This window comes from Thermobia domestica, chromosome 5, assembly GCF_964235325.1.
Source record: "Thermobia domestica chromosome 5, izTheDome1.hap1.1, whole genome shotgun sequence".
Classification (NCBI taxonomy): Eukaryota; Metazoa; Arthropoda; class Insecta; order Zygentoma; family Lepismatidae; genus Thermobia; species Thermobia domestica.
Window position 1 is genome coordinate 112,453,773 of NC_137458.1, and position 16,755 is coordinate 112,470,527.

The following is a 16,755-nucleotide window of genomic DNA, read 5'->3' on the forward strand; positions in this document are numbered from 1 at the left end:
GGAAGGGGCGAAATAGGCTACAATTGATGAATGGTATCAAAAAAGAAAGATCGTACGTAAAGACGATCGCGTACGAAGTTCGCTGAAGACCGTGGAGCATGGAAGTTTCCAATTGCAAAAAGTGACCTGCTAATAATGCCAGAATACCTCTTATTATAATGATGATTATCAACAAATTGTCTATTGAATAATGATTAAAATTTCGTTTGTTTAATATGTTGTTTATGTTGGTTGCCACGTGGTTTTCAAAGCTTAACATCCCAAACGAATCATTCCCTTTTCTCTCTAATTCTAGCTATAATGTATTTCCCCTCACCGTAATTAAAGATGGAATGCGAAATTACTACGGATTTTACTCAAATTTTAAATTTATCATATATAGTTGGCGTACGTTATAGTCACACCTAAGTTCTAGTACTGCTCTTATAAGACTGTGATAAGATTATAAATATAACACTAATGAATGTAATTGACTATTAATTAAAATAATATACGAAGTTTCGAATGAAATAAGCGACGACAAATAATAATGATAAAAAGAAAATATTATACAATTATTAATGTACTGAGATAAATTTTTAATGTACACTATATGATATAATGATTTCGTTTATATAATTCCTTATCTCTTTTATATCACATCACGTGAAGAGTTGTTCAAGTCATGAAGAATTTTAAATAGACTGCCTTAATACGTTATTTTCTCATCGTATTTGATTATATTTCTACTCGCCAACTTTGCGAAGATCTACTTGAATGTTGTTTTAATTTGTCATACTGCGTGTGCTAAACATATAATATACTTGCTGCTACCTGATGAACATTGAAAGTAGTATGGATACGGTAACTGAAAGACCACTAAATCACCTATTCCATAATATGAATTATTGCTTCTCTTTGCATTTTATGTCATGTACTGCTTAAACGTTCACTGTTAATGGTTGTCTTACTCTCTCAGGACCTGAATTTCTGCCAGTCCACTTAAGTGTATCCGTTTGCGAAATTAGTTATTACGGTGTTCTCTGGGCTAAATTAATTTATTAACTGAACAGAAGATAATAATCGGTTGACGAGTACCTTTCATAATACAAAACACGATAGGAATACGATGACGTCACAACTGGAACTACGGGATCTACTGATGAATGAGCAAATTTATGTCAATGTACCCTGCACATCTCGTGGAGTTACTTCCAAATAGAATCTAGCGCGTTTTTCATGCCAAAGGCAATATTAATCCAGCATTAGATTAAGTTCTACGTCTTTCTTTTCTTCTTTCAGTGTGCTTATCTGCCTATATGCATACAAGTATCGAAAGTGTCAGAAGTACCAAATATTTATTCCTACTTTTGCTCTTTCGAAGCCTCAAATGAGTAAAGTTTCTACAGTTGTATTTTACGTAACCAAACTACAGTTTCTATGAGAAACACGTAAAAAGAAAAAAAGATCTATTAAAGACACCACCACCGCATGCTTAGAATCCAGAGTATATCTTGTCTTCCTCAAGTCTTCTCCCCGAAGGCAGACTCTAACCTACATACCTAAAGAAGTTGGTCACCACCATTACGAGAACACAACAGGGGTGAAGTGTAAAGTTTCTTTCAATTGTACTTTACAAAAATGTTGAATTAATTCAAATTTGAAATTTAAGGATCTAGGGTAAAGGGATGGTTAAAAATTACGATTAGAGATACTACATACACAAAAATTGAATAACTATGGCCTGTTACAGATATTCGTTTTCACCCATAAGTTAACTTTTTTCGATTTAAGATATTTTTGATTTTTAATAGTGTCAAGAAGCCAGATCATTGCAGGGATAAATATTAAAAGATATTGCTTTTTTTTACTTTTTTATTTATCTTTTTTATCTTCCCCTTTTTTTCTACCAAACGCACTCATCTATATTCATGGATATCCATTGAACAAACATAACATGCTATTAAATACATTGTATTTTTATAGTTTACTTTCGCCATATGTTGTAATTAATATCAGTTCTATCATCCGTTTAATAAATGCATTTCAGGACACACACGGGACTAATCTAATGCTTTGCTGGTTCCGCTTATAGCAACACCTTACTTAGATATGTAAGGATGGAGAAGATCTATAATAGTTTCAAAATTTATTTTCTAATTTAATTTAATGTTCAAATTATGACCATGCTGCTGAAGTACAGTAGCGTCACTGTCAAAAGAAAAACATAACCAAATTTCCTGGTAGGGTAAAAATCCTCATATGAAACATTACGTATTAGGATGGGTCGAAAAAAAAAACGATTTCTTTCAAATCGAATTCTAATAGTGCGGAAAAGTTGGACCATCTATCGAAAGTTTTTTTTTTAATTGCGCAATATTTTCAGTTCGCGCATCCAGGTTAAAGTTTTACCAAATTTTCAAAATCGTCCTTTTTTTGGAACACCCTGTATAGAACAGGTTGCTTCTGATAGTTGTAATAGAGCGCTAATTCTCAAGTAGGCATGTAACAATACACAGAAGATAAGAAAATCAATATCGGATAATATCTTCAGTTTTTGCTCTGTCAAAATCTCATGAAATCGTAAAAAAAAAAATATGAACACAAATATGCGATTTACAGAAACACCATAAACAGCGTAACACAAATTAATGTACAGAAACACGCACACATGTGAAGACAAAAAAGTAATACCACCCCCAATCAGATTGCTTGTGAAATCGTCGTTTTTTAAAGGTCAAACTTTGTTTGGAGTTTGTCCTTTTGTAGGTGGCTGCCGGAAGATCTCTAAACATCCAGCAGTAGTCTACCATCATCGTAACACTCCAGTTCCCCAGATACCGTCGTTCCATTTCTTTAATATCTTGATGGAAATGCTCCCCCTGCTTTTTACTCACTGCTCCCACATTGTCAGGAAAGTAGTCAAAGTGAGAGTTGAGAAAATTGACTTTTAAGCTAATGGAGCAACCAAGCTTTCGGAACGCGTGCAACATTTTTTCGTTTTATGAACAGATTTATTGTTTTTCGTTTTTCTTTGTAATCTTGTACTCTCATTCATAACACATTACGATATGTGTCAGTGGTCCCCATCCGGACCAATATACATGTATTTTCATGTTTTGGAGCACAAACACATTTAATCTTCCATGTTCATTTTTATTTTCGTGCGATGCATTTGCATCCAGCTACCTGTTTGACCACGTTACGTTTCGATTGTGCAAAAGTTTGACGTCCCAGGAAGAAACGGGGGTCATTTTCGACTTCGGTGCGACCAGAAGCGTAAAAATCAGCTAAACTTATGCAAACAGCTTTTTGGTTGCAGACCTGTGTTATTATTTGAAACTTTTTGTACAATATGTTCTTCCGAATCAATGAAAATTTTGAAAAAGTAAATAGGAAACAAATCTAAACTATGTGAAGTTCAAGTAAGCAAAATGCAGCCTCAGTACAAAATTTATAATAAAGTGACAAGCCCATATCCGAAAATTCCGCTCACTGTACTCAAAACTAGCGTTAATAATCTTAACTACACAGAGAATCGAATAATGAGGCCACAAAATATGCAATACAGTCCAGAGCGTAGCTAGGATTTCTTAAAGCAGGAGCCGTCGTTTGACAAAAATAGCTTGAGTCCAAAACACACAAATAAATAATATATATATATATATATTAATTTTTTAAAATTACTTTAAACTTTTAACATAAAGACACTCTACCTTTCCAAACTTGTTTTATGGTTTAAAGAACTCAGTTAAGTTTAATTCTTATGAATTACCTAGTTTTTTTTATTCGCGCAACGTTTTAGAAAAGGCTGAAATTTTACAATTTTTGGGAATTACCACTGTCCAACTCTTCGCTCGTTTTTCTAAAACAAAACGACCTAGAACTTACCACGTGGAAATGGCTGTACGTCGAATTCCACCCACACCCTACCAAACCAATCATCCAATTGTTGGGTATGCTATTTAGATTATATTTACAACTATTTACATTTTACAATATTTACAATGTAAAAATATTTTTCATACAGTAGAAGTTTTGACTTACTGTATATTTACTCTTTTTTTTATATCTACACACACTGAAAGTCTGAGAGAAATGAGGCATGACTGATCTAGACTTTAGTGTTGCTAGGATATAGCCATCTCTAGCTGAATGTAAACATACTTTATTCGAGGCCTCTCTCATATGTTTGGCACACCTTTCCACAGCTTGGGTGTGACATGGAAACTTTTGTATATCGCTGATGGGTATAGTGTCAGATTTGAATGATTTTGTATCCTCTTTAATTAGGTTGCGCAGAATTGGAAGCGGCTTTGGTGGTACAAAATTTCGAACAGTCATCTTTTTCGGGGCAGTTTGTTTTGCTTTTAAGATCCTTCTATAACCAAGCTTCCGAATATGTTCTCTGTGATCAACTAGCATTTCCAACAAAATATTCTCTAGGTGTACAAAGAACGCATTTCGTTTTACTACTGGGTCGATAATTTGAAGTAATTCGTCAGAGAAATATCATGTTGTCTGGATTACTTCAAAGACATGTTTCGGGCCGTCAGTAAAATATGGGTTCTTTTTTCATGGCAAACCAGACAGGCAAGTATGATTTCAAAATAAACCTAACTATTTCTTGCAAGTTTTCAGATGGATTTGGCGAGCTTACATATAATCTAAAGACTCGGCTTGCTGTAGTTAGCCATCTGGAATGGGGCAAATGAGCAGGGTCCCGTTTTGTCAAGTCTTCTGGACAATATCCCAAGTAATTACTTTTGAAATGTTCAACAGATTTTGTTGGTCTTTGCTCAACAAATTCCTGTCTATATCAGGAATCGAACAAGCTATGGGTTCATAATTGACCACAGGGAGTTTTTCACAGCAAGAGAGGTGCTGTCCTATTGGCCCAGTAGAAGATTTAGGCCCTGTAGTTTGACCATCAATATATAGAAAAATGCGGCGAAAACGAAGCTCATTAAAATACAGGAGGCATATGCTCCACTGTAGCGGGTCCTACATGATTTTCTAGTTGGTGGATGACACCGTTCTTCCATTCAGTGTTAGTTACAGTACCATCACACCCTCCTACTTCTAGTTTTTCAATTGATATTGTTAGTTCAAGCAAGCAAAAAATTATGCTTTGAGTTGTATCATTTGACGAACTCGAGAAAGGAGATACATGTCTAATATAAGTTGATCCAGGTTCCTGAATAAGAGAATTGTGTTCTTCTTGCACAATTTTATGAAACTGCTTAGCATTTAATTTTTCAATGACCAAAGTATTATCTTTTCGTCCATCAAAGAAGAGACCCAACTTTCCTCGAGAGGTCTAAATTCACTTTTCAAATTAATTCTAATACGACTCTTTTCTCTTCTTATTTTATACTTATCAAATACATAGGAATAATTTGTATCACTTATCATCCCAATATCTTATAGAAAATTTGACGCTATGACACCTGTTGCCCGATCAGAGACTCAAAACCGATTACTGTTTAGTGCTGTTGCACTAAGTTGAATTCTCATCTGCTATTGGGGCTTTCCAGTCGATGTCTTTGGTTTGTGTTCACCTTCCTCACACTCCGAGACCTCAGAGGTAGAACTATGTCTGTATTCATCAATTTTTGAGGAACCGCCCATTTAGGAACCTCTTCTCCACTCAGTGCTAGCTGAAATTTGCGAGCTTTCCGCTGGGCCTTCAAATTTATCTTCTTTGTAACTGTTTTGTCAATAGATTAAATCCACGTATGACGCTATCCAGTTCAAATCAGCTCTATCAATGTCAAGCGAATTCAAAGGAATTTATAATTTTTCCAGTATGTGGATCAAAATTCCAGTTTATTTTCAGTATTTGCAGTATCAACATTAAATTCCAGTATTTCAAGTTATTTCCAGTATCACACGTACTTTATACAATTTACAAGATTTTGATTCACTCCTGTATTTCTAAATGATTAGTTAATTCGGTGGGTGAGTTTTAATCAATCACCTACTAGTTAATCACACTATAACTAGAATTTACATACCGAGCAATTAAGTGTATCACTATCCTATTTTGGGAAATAATCTTAAAATAGGAAGCACAATATTTAACTCAAAATCAAGGAACTCTAGATTTGACTACTAGAGCCAACAGCTGTCATCAAAAAGATTTACAAGAAAACACTTCCACTGAACATTTAAGTTGCTTCTTTCTTCACATTATATCTTTTAGATTTTACGTGTTTTATTCAATGTCAAGTTAGCGCATAGAAATCTTCAGTATAACTAATTTTTCAATAACTTCTTCTTTTTTTTTTCCTCATTATTTTAAAGTTGACCTGCCATATGCTTACAGGAAATTTTATCATAATTCAATGCCCATTTGTAAAGTTTCTTACAATTGTCATTTGTAGCTCTCTCCGTTGGTCTAGTGGATAGCGTGGATAGCGCATCTGATGGACGGGTCCTGGGTTCGATTCCCGGTGGGAAAGCATTCAAATCTGAATTCATCATGGAGGTTCCGATTCCACCTTAAATTGTAAGTCTACACCTCATATAAACTTGGTGCTGAAAAGGGTTGCTAAACCTCAACAAAGAACAACACCTGCCATTTGTAAAGGTTGTTATAAATAAATATTCTTATGTTCATAAATTAATGAACAGAGAAACATATATTAACACAAAATGTGGTACAAATTACAAAGCAAAGATGCTCCAAAGCAGCCATTTTCTAGCTTACCTTGAATATTAACGAATGTTCATGAGAGTCGTAATATACTTAACAATTAAATCATCCTTCCTTAAATCTTAAAAAGAAAGTAAGCCATCTAAGGTTACAATTATAGTTTGTATCCACTCTCTCATCTCAAAATTGATAGGTTTTATGTTAATCCTATTCAGCAGAAAGGCTATAAGGATAGAATCTCCTACTTACAGTGAGTTTGATATACTACGCTGAATATATACCGGGAATGAAACTAACACCACACTTCGCTTAATAGCTACTTGGGCTTTGGAAGCTCCGACCGAGCACTCTGTACTATTTAAATGAATGTGTAAAAAAAAAAAAAAAAAAAGTTATCACATTCAGATGAGGAAATTCGTTAACTTCATTCCCATTTCTTCCCAAAACTAGAATAAGCAATAGTAATATAAACGATACTCTACTTATGAAGTGCACTCAAACAGTATTTTCGAGATATTATTAAAGTAAAGGAGTAAAGTATAAGGACAATTTTCCCCCAAAAAGCAATACCTAATCAATAATCTAGTAATTCGTAAGTATTCAACGTTATAAATCCAAAAGATTGCTATGTTCTTAGTTTTCTTCACTCACTTTAAATACTTTTATTAAAATAACAACCTTTTAATCAGCTTGATCTACCATCCCACAGGTCGAATAAAAGTTTGATTACAAAATCAAGATAACTAATACATGTGTATACTGTGTAGTATGGGAAGTAATAACTGATTTTCACCTATCTTTATATCCCTTATATAATTTTTTTCTTTCTTTTCTTCACAGATGGCTACTACTGGAGAAAAGTGGAAACTTACATCTACAACCATTACTACATACGTTCCTTTATCAAGAATCAGCACAAATGTGAGCCTATATTTGAATTTGCTACAGCGCACACATTCATAGCAAGCTAAACGTCACCAAACAACTAATATACGTAATTTGAGAACATCTGCTCATCTCATGACAAATAAAACAGACTTCAAGTTATTTATATTATGGTTATTACTGTTAGTGCAACTGGGTTTTGTGATATTCTACTTATTAATAACGACGCCTTCTTTCTATGAACCTACTACTGCACCAAAGCCTTCTAACCCGACCAAATTCGCACCTGTTACTTTTGTTATACCCCACGATAAATTTAACGACAAATTGTATCAAAATCTAAAAACTGGAGGGACCAAAGATTTACAACGTATCACCATTAATCAGGAGGCGAAATCGGATCATTTCATTTCAATTAATGGGACAGTTTGTTATGTAGAAGGAACAGATGTTTATTTCATGAAAAAATTTTACTATACACATACTAAAAAATGTCAATGCAAGAAAGACTGGCATGGAATAGATTGCGGTCAACCAGAAGTAATATGGCGCGCTTTCGTTACATCTCGTCAAAAGATTTTACCTTCAAAAAGAGATGTGCCACGTAAAATAATCCACGGATTCCCGATTTTTATGGAAACCGATCTAACTGAAGCAATAATATATGAACTGTCTGCTGCGGTTGATTTATTTGTGGTTTGTGAATCAAACTATACAGAAAATGGAAAACAAAAGCCATTGTATTTCTATGAGAAATTAAGAAAAGGGTATCTTAAAAGCATGGAACACAAAATTTTGTACTTATTTCTAGATCAATATCAAAATAGTAGTGACAAGAAATTTAGAGACTACATGCGAACATTTCTCTGGCAACAAAGCAAAGAACTAATTGTTAATTTAAATTACGATGATCTTTTCGTAATTCTTGACGCTGATGAAATTCCAAATGCAAAAGCGCTAATGTTTTTCAAATTTTATGATGGGTGGCCTCAGCCAATAGCGTTCAGACTCCGCTGGTCAGTATTTGGTTTCTACTGGCAACATCCTGACAAAACAACAGTTATATTAGGTGCTAGCACGGTCCAGTTTTTAAATACTCATTATCACAACGATGCTGCTGAGCTCCGAAATGACATACCGGGTTACGCAAATTCAAACAAATACAGCGATTCAGCGAATTATCTTGTGGTAGGGGACTTGAACCATTATGGTGGATGGTACTGTAGTTGGTGTCTAGATCCCCATGGCATAGTCAAAAAACTACAATTACTGCAGCCCTTTATACCTTCCGACTGGAAAATAGATCAGAATGATATTGATATAATTGATATTGAACAGCTAGTTAGTACTGGAGTATGGTTTGACAAGAAAACTAATTTTATTCACAAAAGTCAATCACATGATCCTTATTTTGCACCACAGTATCTAATTAACAATTCATGGAACTACTACCACCTTATTGTAAATTCATACAACACAGATTCCTTATAAATTGGTCATTAGGTAAATATGATTTGGAGCTTCCTAACTGTGATATAAAGCAATCTGTGATAAAGATATTTTGTTTGTAATCACACATATTATACCAAATTTTATTTTAAAAAACTATCTAAAATTATAATGACTTCTCACATACGATAAAAGAAAAGAGTATTGGTAATTTTGTGAAATAAAGTTCATTTGTAGCATATTCTTACTATTACGTCCCTAAAATTGAATGAATAACACTAAGTTATTTTTAAGCCATTCCAAATTTACGGTATATATACACATATATGTAGAAACATATATAGAAACTTGGAAGTATTTAAAATATCAGCCTTGAGATAAAAAGTAGTTTGTCGTCCATTTTACAGGAGCAAAATCAGGATACTATGAACATACGATACAACAAAATATACCAATCTAACGTTGTAAAGAGACAAGTACTAACAAGACAATACCATCGCCAACTAAATAATACGTTTGGTAGATAGTTCACACAAACACAACGAATTCTAACACAAAATAGTCAGAACTCAAGCCACTTAATGGAAGTTGAATAATATGTATTTCTTACATATTTTCCAATCTCAATTCGTGTGTAAGTATTTACTCGAATCTTAAAATTTACGATTTTAAAACACACATACTTTAACCCTAACTGTCGACGACACTAATTTGGTTCAATAATATTCAAGTAACTTCATATCAATACAATATTAAAACAAACAAACAAACAAAAATACATTTAGGTGGAAGCATTTCTAACGGTCTTCCGATATTATAAATTTGTTAAATATTAGTTACCATACTACTCTGGTACAGATACCAATTATTATACCCCATTGTACAGTCATCTATATGTAATAAGACATAAATTATATTAATGTCAATGCTAAATTATTATACAATAAGGAGTTGACAATCGAAATCTCAACATCCTAAAGCTCGGTATTGCTTGACTGCAGAATCCTCCTACATACTATGTAATAACTCTTACAAAGATGAGAAGCATTGTGACATCCATTTCACAACACAGATAGAAATTCAAAAACGGAAAGAAGAATAATTAACTTATCATGAAACAGCACATAAAGCCCAATTATAGATGTTTCATGTTGGGAAGATCATTCAATCCTCAAAACTCAGTAACAAATCATGGGTAATACACATTCGCCAAACTGTGAGAGTCTAGACTTGAAGATCTACTCTATAACGCACATTTTCCACCGTTTAAAGCCTTGATTCCTATCTATTGGGCTGTTTTCAGCTTAACATAAAGCCAATATTACATACACCAGGTTTGACACGCCAGAACAAGTATGAATAACGTACATGTAACATACAACACCGTGTGCTTTAAGTTCGATTGCCTGTCATACATTATGGTTCTTACGGAGAACTTTTATTCCTTAGCACACTACGCGGCTTCCACCAGAAGAAAATAAACTTTTAATTAGAAATAAAATCTGAATACCCTGACACATATATTAATGAAAAAAGGAAACAATCAAATTTTTTTACACACCAGATCCTCTGTAGGTGCGATTCAATAACACACAAAGAGTGAAAAAGGGAATGACTGGATCAAACTCGAACCCGGAATCTTCCGCATACCGTGCCGATGCGTTAACCACTACGCTACCAGTCTGCTCTCCAGACTAGCCACACACTCTCTCACTTCTGAAGTCGATGCTCTCCACTCCTACCTTAAAGCCTTGACCATGTGGTCTGAATGGATAGCACAGACTTCAGCAGTGTGTGGCTGGTCTGAGAAGCAGACTGGGTAGCGTAGTGGTTAATGCATCGGCAGGGCATGTCGAAGATCCCGGGTTCGAGTTCCGGTCCAATCATTCTCTTTTTCACTCTGTGTCTGTTACGCTCACACATACTTAACCTTTCATATAAATATACAAGGTCAGTCCAAAATATATTGTTCTCAGTTATACTCTAAGCGTTGATTGCCTTGTCAAACTAACAGGGATAAACAAGACTATCTTCAGTAAAATTAAATCAATCTTTCTACACTCATGTACTTTATGTAGATAATTTAAATTTTGTATATATTGATAGAACCGTCTAAGCTGCTAGTGTAACTTCGTTGTTATTTCTGATGATAGTAAAAGTACGTATTTTTAAAGAGAAAGTTGCTCACAATTCGAAAGAACCCGTCTCACGCTAATCACATGTTTACGTGAAGAGTATTATTTATACATGAGCATTTGACATTCGTTTTACCCACTACCAAGAGCACCTATATTTCAACTCCATGGGAGAAAGACCAGAGACCAAAATTTGTTTCATAATCGGTAGTTATACAATTTTCTCATATTTACAAGGGGGCAGGATGTATTCTAGGTTGTCGCTTGATAACAGGAAAGATTGATTAATTCTCTTAATATTTATATTATGCTCTGTTCAGAACATTTTAGGGTGCCATTTGAGGTCTCAAGGAGAGGGTGGATAATTGCCCCCTCTCCTCGAGTTTTCAGACTTCACTCTACTTCACTTTATGAAACCATACGCCTTCTATTGTACTTGGTACACTGAAACTTTTGCCTCTCCCTTACTGTTACTTTTGCTGTGAAACTTATCTTTAAACGAAGTAGTCACGTGATTTTTAGAATTTGTCACGAAATCACACTTTTAACAAGGTTTCCCAGTATTGCTTAATTCTTCAAATCGCAAGTTGTATGTCATGTAATTTCTCTGAATTTTTCGTTCTTCATTTTCTTACTTAGCTTGTTTGAATAACGTACATAAATAAAATGTACGAGAAAAATAGGACTATGGTAGGCTTATGTGGTTCCCCAACGAAATTTAGGCAAGATGTTTTTTTTTTTTTTTTTTTTTTTAATGCAATGCAGAGAACAGACTTTTGTTTCTAATGGCGGAAAGAAGTACTTATGGTGATTTTTTTAATCTACAGGTCAAGACTGAATTCTATTCTTTAAATTAGAAATTACACGGACACAGAACTTTCTATCGTCAGTAACCACTTTTCAATGCTCTTTACTGGTCAATCAATTTAATACTGTTGAGTTACATCACGTGAATTAATTAGTTGTTTAATTTATATTATTTTGTCCCAAAACCAATGCTTATATACACATTTTCTATCTCAAAATAAGTACATCAAATGCAGCAGCATATCAAAGTACTGACTTTCAGAACTACAGAAATGCAGTTATTTTTAGGTATATCAAAACTGGCGGATTACATAAATTTTTACATATTATATGTATAGGCAAATGATGTCCTTACGCAAAAATTTATATATTTCATCAGTTTTGATACTAAATACTCATCACAAATATGATTGCTAGTATTAAACAATGTCTACTATCAAAAACTGTTATTATGCTTTTTACTTAAATACCTTCGCAACACAAAACGCTTCCATAAACCGAGCCTGTTGTACATTTTTTTTCCTGAATGTATTTTAGCTGAACGTGCCTATTGAACAGATAAATACATATCTTGCTATGATACTGAAACTTAATGTCATATCATACGAGTCATCTACCAACACTGCTACAGACACTAACTTGAAAAAGAATTACAGTTTTTCCCCCTCTGCTAGTCACTATGTTTGATATAACAAATAGTTTTACGTTAAAAGCCATATTTTTATTTCTAGTCTTTGCTTTTTAGCAAACTACTGTAAATACATCCGTTAAGAATGAAATGCTAGCATAAATTTTTAATTAAATATATTTACATCTATTTTAAAGGTAAATCTCAAGTTGGTTTCTTACCGGATGAACAATGTAACAATAATGCACAAGGTAATAATGAACAATGTGCAAAAAAAAAAAAAAAAGTTATACAATTTTCTTCTATTACGATGTTGGTGCAATGTATTTAATATATTTTCTATTGTTTCTTCTATTGAGATGTAATATGTACATGATTTTCATGGAATAAACTTCATATGATTTATTGAGTAGATATTTTTTATTTCTTTTAATCTATTTTTTAAGCTTTTTTATTTTTTAAACAAAGCATTGTACTATTGTTGGTATTTAATCCTAGCTACTCCGCAAACGCTACTTTATGCTGGTCAATCAAAAATATTTTTGTCTCCGTATTAAAAGAAATTATCTTACTAAGAATGTACCCTTGATGGACGATATTAGAGAATAAATTATTTCATCAGAAAAGAGTCTAGTAAGGACTGTAAAGCATGGAAGCTTTCCAAAAATGAAAATTAAATGAAATCGTTGTTTTACGTCCCACGGTTATGCCGGTTAGGCTAAAGGAGACGGTGATGATGAGAGATGAGTGAAATGGCGGAATGAAGAAAGTGGGAGGAAACGGGAGAACCCCGAGAAAACCCACGAACACGGTGTTTGTCCACCACAAAGTTCATACGGTGCGAGCTGGGATCGAACCAGGGACCCCAAGCACTGGAGGTGAACGCTCTACCACTGAGCCACCGCGCTCGAACCAAGTTTTCTGTATCCTTCTGCTTTATTTCTATAAAGCCAAGGAATGAATCTCTAACGGGTAATTCTTTTCTCAAAATCGAGTACATACTTTAATTCTTGTGGCACAATCTGCTTTTGATGTGCCCGATCAGGAGTAGAGTCAAATATTAAGCCACAGTATTTACATTTACGGATGCTTTCTATTAACCTCTGCCGAACAGTAGATGCCATTAGGAGGATTACCACGCTCTGAACAGTGTTCTTTCAAAACAGGATCAAAAACGGAAAGCAGTTTCAGTAGCCACGAGTTAGCCACGTTAGAGTACTCATTAGTCTGAAATATTTCCCTGTGTCTTGCGTGTTTAATATACGCGTATTTTTTCTTTATCATTTAAAATCTAGTTTGTTTGAACTTCTACATCAACAACTCCTCTGTTTTCAACTACACTCATGCTTAAAAATTAAGGATAATTGCAGATTGTGGTACTACACAACGTGGCACTACACAAAACTGGCGCTAATAGCATAGGCACATAGTGAACACAACATACGAACAAACTAAACATATCGCTGCCACGGTATTGGTGATATCTACGGTATCCACGGTATTGGTGATAAGTTGAGAAACACATGTGCTACACATCGCCACTGTTTCCTGCGCATGTACCCCGACATCAATATGGGATATGATCACCATGCACACGTACACAGGCCGCACAACGGGTTGACATACTCTGGATCAGGTGGTCGAGCAGCTGCTGGGGTATAGCCTCATCAGGAGGAAGGTGGGACCCACTGCACCCCTGAAAAGGCGAACATACTGATGCAAAATGACGTCCCGATACACCTGACCTGTTACAGTTCCTCTGTCAAAGACATGCAGGGGTGTACATGAACCAATCATAATCCCACCCCACACCACCAAACCACTACCTCCATACAGGTCCCTTTCAAGGACATTATGGGGTTGGTATCTGATTCCTGGTTCACGCCAGATGATAACCCGGCGAGAATCACTGTTCAGACTATACCTGGACTCGTCCGTGAACATAACTTGTGACCACTGTTCCACTGACCATGTACTGTGTTCTTGACACCAGGCTTTACGGGCTCTCCTGTGAACAGGGGTCAGTGGAATGCACCTTGCAGGTATCCGGGCGAATAAACCATGTCTGTGCAGTCGTCTGTAGACTGTGTGTCAGGAGACAACTGTTCCAGTGGCTGTGGCAAGGTCTCGAGCAAGGCTACCTGCTGTACTCCGTGGCCGTCTGCGGGCACTGATGGTGAGATATCGGTCTTCTTGTGGTGTTGTACACTGTGAACGTTCCGTACTGTAGCGCCTGGACACGTTTCCTGTCTGCTGGAATAGTTGCCATAATCTTGAGATCACACTTTGTGGTACACGGAGGGCCCGTGCGACGACCTGCTGTGTATGACCAGCCTCCAGTCGCCCTATTATTCTACCCCTCATAACATCATCAATATGTGTTCTTTGAGCCATTTTCAACACACAGTCACCATTAGCACGTCTGACATCATCTGCACACTTACACGCTGCACCATACTCTCACATGCACCAACACACCTCTGCGTATTTGGACTGCTTCTAGCGCCACCGTGCGACGACCGCACCGCATGCACCGCACCGAATGGTCAAATGCACCGCATGGTCATACCCCGAGGTGATTTCCAACCGAAAACCGCCCACCAGAGCGTTTCACCATGTATTCACATTATCCTTAATTTATGAGCACGAGTGTATATTTCCTTTTATTGGTTGAAGAAAGCAGTTTCATGAACGCTCATCCTTCCAGGTGCTTTCCAGTGACTAAATCTTTTTCATGTTCTAATACAGCCTGATAGATTAATGGCAAAGGGAAGAGAAAAAAGTAAAAGCAAAATATCAATTTTTCAAAAGAACAGACCATCCATAGGCGAATGACTGTCTCGCCACGATCATCGCCTAATTTCCTTTCAAACCAATTTTGGTTAACTGAGCGATTATTTGAAAGTGCTAAAGTCCCTCTCTATTTCGGAAATATTTTGTACTCAGGTGTATTATTTCTGTTCACAATGAGTCAGACAACAATGGTCATCATGTGTTTTTATCGAATTTCGAAAGTTTAATGTCATATTGTTCAATCATTTATGCTATCATAGCTCTAACACCAATGTCAGTAGCTTCGTGGGATACCACTATACCCGACATCATTACTTCCATAAATAATTGGTTCGCCTGTAGAGACCTTCATCAGATCACATTCAATTCACCCATCCTCCTCCTATGACACATTTGAAGTTAATCCATCTTTGTAATACAAAGTGGTAGGCTGAGACGCATCGAGCATGTCGAGTTTCTTGAAGTACTTGCTTCAGATTCCTTAAAAAGCTTCGAAAGAGCTTGCTGGGTTTTTTAGCTTTATCTGCCGTCCCTTCCTGCAAGCCCACTTTTCTTTCTAGAACAGCTAAGTTGCACTGTCTTACTACTCAAGATTTTGCATTTAAAATCGATTTTTTAATTTCGAAAACTTCACTTCTCAACGATTTATAAATGATGATGATCTGAAAATATGACACAATACATTTTTTTTCCTATCCATTCTAAATCATTTCACTGGACAGAAGTTGCTCTTCTTTAGTGTTAATAAAAAGCTAACCTGCTGAACTCTAATGGCGAACGAAAAGAAAGTGCTCCTCTTTGTTGCACATATCACATCGATTTAATACGAATAGCGTAGCTGCAACGTTTTAAATAAAAGTAAAAGAAATAGTAAGAAGTAAGAAGACTGGAAACGAGAAAAAGACAAGTAATAATAAAGGTAAAAATGGTGATTTTGAATGTTTGTCATCAATACAGTGAATACAAGACCAGACAGACTGCTACGTCATCGTCGCTCATGACGTTTCTGTGTAATATCGGAACGCTATTATAGACGACAGGAGGACAATGAAAGTCACCGAGTTCAAATGCTCCCCATGAAGATGTAGCTGAATCGAGTATAATCAGGAAAAGGACTCTACAGAACCAGATAGTTGTGCAAGTGGTGACAGCAAGTACACTGACTTTCTTTAGGCACAGCATGGCATTTTGCGCCCTTCTGGGACTGGCGCCCAAGACACGTATCCTACTTCCTCCTCTGATTTGAAGTGATAATACGTAATAAAATAGACATTTGAGTTGTCCACTGATTACAATATAAAATTCTACTTTCTTTAGAAAGTCTTGGGAGGGGATCATTCTCTTGCAGCTTACAGTAAGTAGGCAAGAAAGTTGTAGTACATCTACGGAACAAATAACTGTGTCGTTCGTAAAAGCTTCCA

At 35.6% G+C, this 16,755-nt stretch overlaps 2 protein-coding genes across 3 annotated transcripts in view; one reads left to right on the top strand and one right to left on the bottom strand.

Moving 5' to 3' along the window:
* Positions 1 to 11,846, top strand: part of Mgat3 (beta-1,4-mannosyl-glycoprotein 4-beta-N-acetylglucosaminyltransferase) — a 35,993-nt gene extending 24,147 nt beyond the window's left edge. For both annotated transcript variants that reach the window (XM_081758877.1, XM_081758878.1), the window contains exon 3: positions 7,478 to 11,846. In XM_081758877.1, the coding sequence (XP_081615003.1) occupies positions 7,658 to 9,013 (1,356 nt within the window). In that variant the 5' untranslated portion in view covers positions 7,478 to 7,657 and the 3' untranslated portion in view covers positions 9,014 to 11,846. The remainder of the gene's footprint in view (positions 1 to 7,477) is intronic.
* Positions 1 to 16,755, bottom strand: part of Alg7 (Alg7 dolichyl-phosphate N-acetylglucosaminephosphotransferase) — a 109,978-nt gene that overhangs the window by 68,917 nt on the left and 24,306 nt on the right. The window lies entirely within an intron of this gene.